Source organism: Cucurbita pepo, chromosome LG09 (assembly GCF_002806865.2).
Source record: "Cucurbita pepo subsp. pepo cultivar mu-cu-16 chromosome LG09, ASM280686v2, whole genome shotgun sequence".
Lineage (NCBI taxonomy): Eukaryota > Viridiplantae > Streptophyta > Magnoliopsida > Cucurbitales > Cucurbitaceae > Cucurbita > Cucurbita pepo.
Genome location: NC_036646.1, coordinates 8766976 through 8776470, shown reverse-complemented (window position 1 = coordinate 8776470; position 9495 = coordinate 8766976). Strand labels below are relative to the sequence as shown.

Here is a 9495-nt window from a genome sequence, read left to right as displayed (position 1 = left end):
CGGATAAGAAAAGATGTTTGAAACATATTATCGGAGCTTGGAGTTCCTCTTAACTGGTCGGGTTGCCATCCCCTCTGAGAAGATCTACCCAGATGTAGAGTCCCCGCTCCCGATCACAAAGGAAATTTAGACAAAGAATTTAATAGAAGAAAGAACTATTGCCTCCGAATATTCGGAAAAAGATAGAGGTCGGGGAGGGCACGGTATCGGATGTGAAGTTATACCAGAAACTTAGCAATTTTGAATGTAAAACTTGCTACAGAGAACAGGAAAGACACGAGTTGAAGCTTTTGATGGAGACAGATATCCCATTTGGGCTTTTGATGCATGAATGGCCCATCTCGGATCCATAATATGGGCCGAGGAGGCCCAAAGTTTGGGAGATGGGCCAGCCTTAATCCAGTTGAAGCTTTTGATGGAGACAGATATCCCATTTGGGCTTTTGATGCATGAATGGCCCATCTCGGATCCATAATATGGGCTGAGGAGGCCCAAAGTTTGGGAGATGGGCCCAGCCTTTATCCAAGAGTTTGGGAGATGGGCCCATGTTAAGTATTATTTTATAATAAATCTTAAAAGGTTAAATAATAACAATATTTTTCATATAGTAAAATACACCATTATAAATATGTTTCCAAAATTTACGAGGAATTACTCCTAAATTCATGATTTTTTTAATAATTCAATTTAAAATTTTATAAAAAGAATAACAACAATAAATTATATTTCAGGCGCGACAACGTTGATACAAAATTGACTTTAATATTTAGTCTATTTATGTATTTCAACGTTCAATTTTTCGTGCTCGTGCTCGATTTTTTTAATTTGATTTTTTTAATTTTATTAAGTAGTGTCTATTCGCCTGAGTTTCAGTATTTTTTTTTTTTAATTTAAAATCTTGAATTAAATTAAATAAAAAATAAATGAAAAAGAGGGAGGGGAGTTGAAAAGGTTGAGCCATAAATTATATTACTTAAAATTAAGAAATTATAATAAATAAAATTAAGAAATAATAATAATAAATAAATAAATAAACAAGGAGGAGCTTAATATTATCTGCGGAGACTGGACCGGTTAGCACGGAGGCGAGTGGAAGCAAAATACGGGGAAGAGAAAACAGCAAGGACGCCACGTGGACACCCTCACACAAGGATAAACCCAAACCCCTTCCCTTGATGACGTGTACTTCTAACCGGAGCCTCCATATAAATACCCCTCTTTCGCCCCCTTTTTTATTTGCCCTCATCCCCCAATTTTTGTTTTTTCTTTCTCTCAACCGGCAACAAGAACCAGACAAATTCGGATCGGGGTCCGATAAACCGCCGCTTTTCTGATCTAGGGTTTTTCATCCTTTCCTCCGATTTTTGTTTCGTTTCGCATTCCATTGAAATTTTTCACTTTCTTTTTTGTTTTTCCTTCGCTGGTGCTGTGATTTGGAGATCCGAATCGTCTCTCCTGTCTTGGCTCGAGATCCGGGCCAAGCACAGAAGAATACCACTCCTCCAAGTGTTTTCTTTCGGTTCATTGCTTGCTTCTATCAGTGCTCGCCGATAGGTTCTCTCTTTCTCTCCCTTTCTTGTGTTTTGATGTTGACTGCTTTTTATTTTATTTTTTATTTGTTGTCGAGGAAATCGAAGAAACGGAGTGTGGAGTGATTGATTGTTGGTTTTTTCTCTCGAAGGATTTATTGAACTTGAGGAAGTGAAGGTTTAGGTTAGGTATTAGATTTTTGTCTGTCTGTCTTCCATTTCCGAGTTATCTGAGGTTTAATTTCAAGATGTTGTGTACGAGCCTTTCATATGTGTTGGAGTATGTGGACGCGGTCTTGGGGGCGCATATTTCTGTTGCTTCATCTTGCCCTTTTTCTGATTGATTTTTTTTATTCAATTGATTTATACTTGGATTAAATCGTTCTTTTGGTTACCGTATTGAATCGCCTGGGTAGGATGTATTTTTATTTTTAGCATGAGATAGATGTTAAATCTGCTTCCAGTTTAATTAATGCAAGGTTTAGCTATGGAATTTATTTTTCAATTTATGTGTTCTGTGTGCGCTTTTTTTCCTTCTATGTTGTGGATTTTATTATAAACGTATGTTTTCTGTATTGTAATTTTGTTTACTATACTATAGTATCTGGGTAGATTTTGTTTTATCGATAGGTTTAAATCCTTCATAAATGCATGTTTTTTTTTTGAAGTATCGGCTTTATTTTTCAATTTTTGCGGTCTGTATGTGCCTTTTCCCTCTCTGAATTATAATTTACACGCAGGTATCTCCAGCATAAATGGCATCGAATGAAGGATTCCTGACTGAGGAGCAGCGGGAAGTGATGAAAATAGCGAGTCAGAATGTGGATGTTTTGTCATCCTCTCCGAAATCTCCCAAGGGCTCACTACTTCCTGAATATCATATTAAAGCCCCTGCTGGCGGGAAGGTACCGGCCCCTGGAATGGGAGTGAAACATGTGCGTAGACAACACTCTGGGAAGCATATTAGGGTGAAAAAGGGTGAGTTCATCTGTCATCATTGTATTACTGATTTTGTTGCGAGCAACGCAAATTTGAAGAGAATGGAAGTGTCTCTTTTGAATGATGTTATTAGTTAGAGAGTATCTGAACATTTAATGTGTTCTTTGAATTAATACTAGATGCTGACTTATAGAAGATCGTTTGCTGTTCTGGATGATACGATCTTTTAACTGCACCAGTTTCTGATAAATCTTATGTTATTATCATATTTATGCGTTCAGTAGTTAATATCTATGATTATATTTCTGTGCTCAGAATTTCTCTTAGGCCTACTTCCCCACCTCTAGAATTTCAGTTTATACACGTGAAATTTGTATCCAGGCGGTGCTCTTTTAACTATATGATTATTTAACTGGATTTTAATGTATTTTTAGAATTTCCTGTGGAATCTCTCGGCACCCTTTTCTCCTTGGCCGTCTCGCAGTGTACATTTTGATTTCTAGTTTCTACAATCAATATTGCAATAGTTTGAAAGTCCTACCTTATCTGACTATACATGATAACATCTATATTCTTAGGTGTAGTTTAAGCAGTTTGTCCTGTTCATATGCTTCTAACCACTAGTATGTATACTGTTGTTGGCAGATGGGGCTGGTGGAAAGGGCACCTGGGGTAAATTACTCGACACTGATGGTGATTCTCATATTGACAGAAATGATCCTAATTATGACAGTGGCGAGGTAATTTCAATACTGAGTTGTTGGATTTTGATTTCTGTTCTTTTTTATGATTGCCCAATCAAGCCATATTTGTACTGTTATGAACCTAAGTCTCCGAGAAGATAGCATTCCCAAATATAGGTTTGATGTTTGATGATAGACACTTGTGATTCCCAAATCTGAGTATTTATTCTGTCTTTGAAATTTTCTCTTTAATAGGAACCATACCAGCTTATCGGGTCGAGTGTATCAGATCCTTTGGATGATTATAAGAAATCTGTTGTATCCATTATAGAGGAATACTTTAGTACTGGTGATGTGGAATTGGCGGCATCTGATCTTGGAGATTTAGGCTCAAGTGAATATCATCCTTACTTTATTAAAAGGCTAGTATCAATGGCAATGGACAGACATGATAAGGAGAAGGAAATGGCTTCAGTTCTGCTTTCTGCTTTGTATGCTGATGTCATCAGTCCTGCCCATATAAGGGATGGGTTTTTTATGCTACTTGAATCGGCTGATGATCTTGCTGTGGATATATTAGATGCAGTTGATATCCTTGCTTTGTTCTTAGCTCGTGCTGTGGTTGATGATATACTTCCCCCAGCATTTTTAGCCAGGGCAAAGAAAGCATTGCTGGAATCATCCAAAGGAAGTCAGGCTATCCAAACTGCTGAGAAGAGCTATCTCTCTGCTCCACATCATGCGGAACTTGTCGAGAAAAGATGGGGGGGCAGCACACATTTTACAGTAGAGGAAGTGAAGAAAAAGATTGCTTATCTCTTACGGGAATATGTTGAGAGTGGAGATACTTCTGAGGCTTGCAGATGCATAAGGCAATTAGGTGTTTCATTCTTCCATCACGAGGTTGTGAAGAGGGCTTTGACTCTTGCCATGGAGATCCGAACAGCAGAACCCCTGATACTGAAGCTTCTGAAGGAAGCTGCTGAGGAAGGTCTGATAAGCTCTAGTCAAATGGTTAAGGGGTTTTCTCGGCTGGCAGAGAGCCTTGATGACCTTGCTCTTGATATTCCCTCGGCGAAATCTTTGTTTGAATCCTTGATTCCAAGGGCCATATCTGAAGGATGGCTTGATGCTTCCTTTGTGAAATCTTCAGATGAAGATGTGGATGTTGGATCTAAAGATGATAAGCTGAGACGCTATAAGGAAGAGGCTGTGACTATAATTCATGAATATTTTCTTTCAGATGACATTCCTGAATTATTACGAAGCCTAGAAGATCTCGGTACACCCGAGTATAATCCAATATTTTTGAAGAGACTGATTACACTTGCAATGGATAGGAAAAACAGAGAAAAAGAAATGGCTTCAGTCCTCCTTTCAGCTCTTCACATTGAGATATTCTCTACAGAGGATATTGTCAATGGGTTTGTGATGCTGCTGGAGTCTGCAGAAGATACCGCGCTGGACATTTTGGATGCATCAAATGAGCTTGCTCTCTTTCTAGCCAGAGCGGTGATTGACGATGTCTTGGCTCCTCTGAATCTCGAGGATATTGCTAACAGGTTGCCCCCAAATTGCACTGGAAGTGAGACCGTGCGAATGGCTCGGTCATTAATTGCAGCTCGTCATGCTGGTGAAAGGCTTTTGAGATGCTGGGGCGGTGGAACGGGCTGGGCAGTGGAGGACGCAAAGGACAAGATCCAGAAGCTCTTGGAGGAGTACGAAAGTGGAGGAGTCGTGAGTGAAGCTTGCCAGTGCATCCGCGATCTCGGAATGCCTTTCTTCAACCACGAGGTTGTGAAGAAGGCATTGGTCATGGCAATGGAGAAGAAGAACGACAGGATTCTAGATCTGCTGCAGGAATGCTTCAATGTTGGCCTGATCACCATCAACCAGATGACTAAAGGCTTCTCTAGGATCAAAGACAGCCTCGACGACCTGGCACTCGACATTCCAAATGCAGGCAAGAAGTTTACTCTCTACGTGGAGCACGCCCAGAAGAAAGGATGGCTGTTACCATCGTTCGGATCAGCTGCTGCTGCTGCAGATTCTTCCGTGCTCTTGGCTGTAGCTTCCTGAGGGGGTGAAAAACAGAGTTTTAGATTGTTTATCTCAAGCATGTTGTTGGCTGTTACATCTCTCTGCATCGTGTCGAGGAGGCGCCAGGAGTGAGCGAGCGAGCGAGGTTGTGCCTGCTTGGTGGCTCCCCTCTCATCTCAAGGTAGTAGTAGTAGTAGTAAGTAGAAGAGTAGGTATGATGGGTGTTTTGCTTCCTTCTTCCTTCTTCCTTCTTCCTCCTGATGATGATGGTTGTTTTATTACTTTAGCGGTGGTCTGATGATAAGGAGATGATATGATCCCCTGCCATTGTATAAAAAGCTCGGTTTCTGTTTCTTTTTTCTTGTTCCGAATTTTAGGCCAAATGTCGTGATATCTCATGTTGTTTAGACAGGATGGATGGATCCCTTTTATATGTCATAATGCTCTGCTCTGCTCTGCTCTGCTCTGCTGCTTCGCACAACATGAAAGGGTTGTTGGACAGTACTTCCTTCACTAATTTCTACTAATTTTCTTTATATTTCCTTCATTAGATTTCTGAGTTTTAAGAGCTTTTTGTGGTATTATGGGGCCATCAACCTTTGTTGCTCATTATATTTTCTGAGACGATTTTTCCTTAAGTTTGGGTTGGATTCTTCACTGGCTCAGCATGGAAGCTTCTCTTCCATGTTTTTTTTTAGACGTTTTTCCCTTGGCTTGGGAATGTTAGGAACGAGAAAAACTCGAAAGATACATTTATAGATTCTCCTGCATTTCATGTGAAGCATTTCAAACCTATGCAAGCTTTACTCGTGTTGAACCTTGATATTTCTGCTTCATAGAATCCCATATGTTCTTTGCTGTATTCTTGTAGAGGATTGTCTCATGATCTAATGCTTGAAATGGATAATTCTTTGCTTTTAAATCTTTCCAACTTCTGATCTTCAATGTACTTCTTTCGAGCATCTATTGAAACGATGTGTTCTGTTGCTGCTTATTCTAAGCATTTGTGGAAACGATGTCTTCTGTTACTGCAGAAATCTCATTCTCCACTATTGTTGCGATGTCTTCTATTACTGCAGAAATCCCGTTCTCCACTATTGTTGCCCATTTTCCACTATTGTTGCCTCTTCTGGGCATCTGACTTCTGTTGCTGCAGAAATTCCATTCTCTACCAAATGTCTTATGTGGTTGCTTCTTCTAGGTTTTGATCCGCTTCTTCTAGGCTCTGATCCCATTCTTCACCAAATCTCAGTACTCTTGAACGTAAAAAGTTTTTCATGAGCATCGCCTAATGATCATAGTACCCATCAAATTTTGGATTCTTCACTTACTTGCCTGGGAATCCCTATAAGATTGTCTAAAGATGTCCACGGGATTGAAATGAGTTTCATTTAGTTGTAATTTTAAGAGAAAAAAAATATTTAAAATTATGTAGAATTCTTTAACCTCCTCAGAACAAGTAGTATTCAATATAGAAATTGACATAAATAATAATAATTAGCATTTAACAACTTAATTCAATGCAATATATTTTACGTATCCAAACAGCGACTAGGAAATCCGCGTAACCAAACAAGGGTCTTACACGAACACGAAGTGTTTAGCGCAGAAAAGCTCCAGGTTCTCTCGAAATGCGTCTCAAGACAGTGGAGCTTCGGACAGTTCCCACTCATCGTTCTTGCCGACCTCAACCTTGATCCTCCAGAAATGGACGAAGGCAGTTCAGTTCACGTTTCAGCTTCGACTATCTCTAGGTCACTTTCTTTTTCGCACTCTCTCTAGTGTTTAATCCGATTTAGAAATTTTTCTGGAAAACCGCGGATCGGTTTGTTTCTTGTTTCATGATTGAGAGTAGTTTAGGTTTTCTATCGGCTTTGTCTTATTTAACTCGTGGAAAATAGTGTTGAACAAGTTGCTGATCTTCTTGTTATTGATTGCTTTGCTTGCCTTAGAGACGGTGTGAAGCGTGAGGTTTTGAAACGCGTCTACTCAATAGAGGCTTAGGTTAGAGAGAGAACAAAACATTCTTCTATGAGCATATGAAAATCTCTCCATAGTTAGCAGTGAGCTTGAACTTGAGTTGTTACAAATAGTATTTGAGGTGTTTTTCAATGGAGGTGGATCGTAATATCTCACATCGGTATGAGAGAGGGAACCACCAAGCATTCCTTAAAATTTTGAGGGAAATCTCATAACCCAAACCTCACGGTGGATCTCTGTTAATACATGGGAGTGCCATTTCAGTGGACAGTGTTGTCATCCATGTTGGCCATTGTCCCTAACCACAATGATTGTCTTGGAAACCTTGGAATTGCTTATCTTCAAAGGTATAAGAATTACTCACTTGAGCTTATGTTGGTGGTTAGTTATACCATTTTAGCATTGGTAGATAGTTAGTACAAGGAGTTCATACCTTGAGAAAGGCACCAATCCTATTGATACTCATACTAAGTAAGCACTAAACACTACTCTGTTGAATTTAGGTTGCAGTGAAACATGGAACTATCAAAATCATCATTTTTCTTTCGAGCTTCACCTCAAAGTCTTAAAACGTGTCCACTATAAAAAAGGTTTAGCCCTATGTCAACCAATGTCTTGCACCGTCTGGTGACTAACTCTGATACCATTTGTAAAACCTCAAGTCCACTATTAGCAGATATTGTTTGCTTTGACTCGTTACGTATCGTCATCAGCCTTATGATTTTAGAACGCATTCACTAGCGAGAGATTTTCACTCCCTTATAAAGAATGCTTCGTTATCCTCTCCAACCAAGATGAGATCTCACAAATATACAAGGATTCGTTGATTTGGTTAAGAAATTGAATAATTTTCTTTGAATACATGGATAAATTGTTTAAACTTACGGTTTAATTGTGGGTAGCAAGGGAGGCCGGGCGGTGACAATTGAGAGATTGTCACTGATCATTTCTAGTCACACGAGAAGAGAAGTCAAATGATAAGATGATACGCCCGTTTGGCTCCTTGCGGAGTATAGCTCACATCCAGTGAAGAACGGAGCAATGCCCGTAAAGCTCCAGCGGAAAGGGAAGACTTGTCAGGCCGTATGCCCAAGAGGCAGAATTCAAGATTCAAACCTATAATGATGATATATGTCTTTAACATTAATACTAATCTTGCATTCATGTAGGGTTCTACGGATCCTTGCCCTGTTTCTCTTCAGCTGTCAGAAGCCAGTTCTGTCAGAAGCCACTTCATTGAGTAAGTTATTAGGAGCTCCTTTATTAAGCAGCTGACATGTCTTTCTGGATTACAACACTTCGTTCTGAATCTCTTGAACTTCACTTTTTTCCTATTTGTAGGCTTCAAAATGAAGCTTTGATCATTTTCATGGGCGGTACTATGATTGGTGGACAGATACTACTGGAATCCGAGGATTATTTCATCCTCTTCTTCTGGCACTAAGCCTACCGCTAGTAAATATTGTCTTTTTTAAACTTTCTCTCTCGAGCTTCTTCTCAAAGTTTTTAAAACACGTCTGCTAGTAAGAGTTTTCCACACCTTTATAAAGAATGTTTTGTTTCCCTACCCAACTCGCGTGACATCTTTATAAGGGCTTATAGTGGAAACGAAACATTCTTTATATGGGAGTGGAAACTTCTCCTTAGTTGACGCGTTTTAAAAATCTTGAAGGGAAGTTCGAAAGAAAAGACCCAAAAAAAAGACAATATATGCTAGCGGTGAGTTTAGACCGTCACGATTTTATATTAAATAATTGAAATTTCTCTTTTTTGGTTAGATATGTTGGATGAAAGTCTCACCTCGGCTAATTCGGGGAATAATCATGGGCTTATAATCAAGGAATACTCTCTTCTCTTCTATTGGTACGAGACATTTTGGGGAAGCCCTAAGCAAAGTCATGAGAGCTTGTGCTCAAAGTGTACAATATCATACTATTGTGGAGATTCGTGGTACCTAATATCGATATTAGGGGATGAGCTCCACTTCAACCGGTCAGATTCTCAACTGTCATATAGCTTAGTTTTATTTTTTCAATTATTTATTTAATAGAGATCAATGGTTTTGATTTATTTAAAAAAGAAAAAAAAAAGGAAAGGATAAAGGGTATTTATAGTAATTTAATTAATGCCCATGTGGTAGACGTTCATGTCAATGCTGAAATTACAGTATTAATTGTTCCATTGCTGAGACATGTTGGATAAAACAAACTTATTGCTCTTGTTTTTTTTTTTTTTTTTTCAATTTTTAAGGAAACGTTTTTGTTTTCATCAAAATCAAACCATTGTGTTTCAGTGTTGGTTTGACCTTGTGTTTCTTCTTTGGA

The 9495-nt window shown here is 39.0% G+C and overlaps 1 protein-coding gene and 1 long non-coding RNA gene across 2 annotated transcripts; both read left to right on the top strand.

The window, feature by feature from the left end:
- Window positions 1-1237: 1237 nt before the first annotated feature.
- LOC111802451 (programmed cell death protein 4-like) lies at window positions 1238-5695 on the top strand. Its single transcript, XM_023686826.1, has 4 exons — window positions 1238-1554; window positions 2270-2507; window positions 3114-3208; window positions 3407-5695. Exons 2-4 carry the CDS (start codon window positions 2285-2287, stop codon window positions 5228-5230), a joined length of 2142 nt encoding a protein of 713 aa, XP_023542594.1. The 5' UTR covers window positions 1238-1554; window positions 2270-2284; the 3' UTR covers window positions 5231-5695.
- A 1041-nt stretch (window positions 5696-6736) lies between these two features.
- Window positions 6737-8669, top strand: LOC111802609. Its single transcript, XR_002816261.1, has 3 exons — window positions 6737-7518; window positions 7682-8411; window positions 8513-8669. It is a non-coding gene; the product is annotated as an uncharacterized LOC111802609 (long non-coding RNA).
- The last annotated feature ends 826 nt before the right edge of the window (window positions 8670-9495 follow it).

What these genes read in the sequence shown, in the direction of transcription:
- LOC111802451 (XM_023686826.1), top strand. Translation starts at nt 2,285, where the DNA reads ATGGCATCGAATGAAGGATTCCTGACTGAGGAGCAGCGGGAAGTGATG. An exon ending in GCATATTAGGGTGAAAAAGG is followed by an intron (nt 2,508 to 3,113) that starts GTGAGTTCATCT and finishes TGTTGTTGGCAG; the next exon opens with ATGGGGCTGGTGGAAAGGGC. An exon ending in CTAATTATGACAGTGGCGAG is followed by an intron (nt 3,209 to 3,406) that starts GTAATTTCAATA and finishes TCTCTTTAATAG; the next exon opens with GAACCATACCAGCTTATCGG.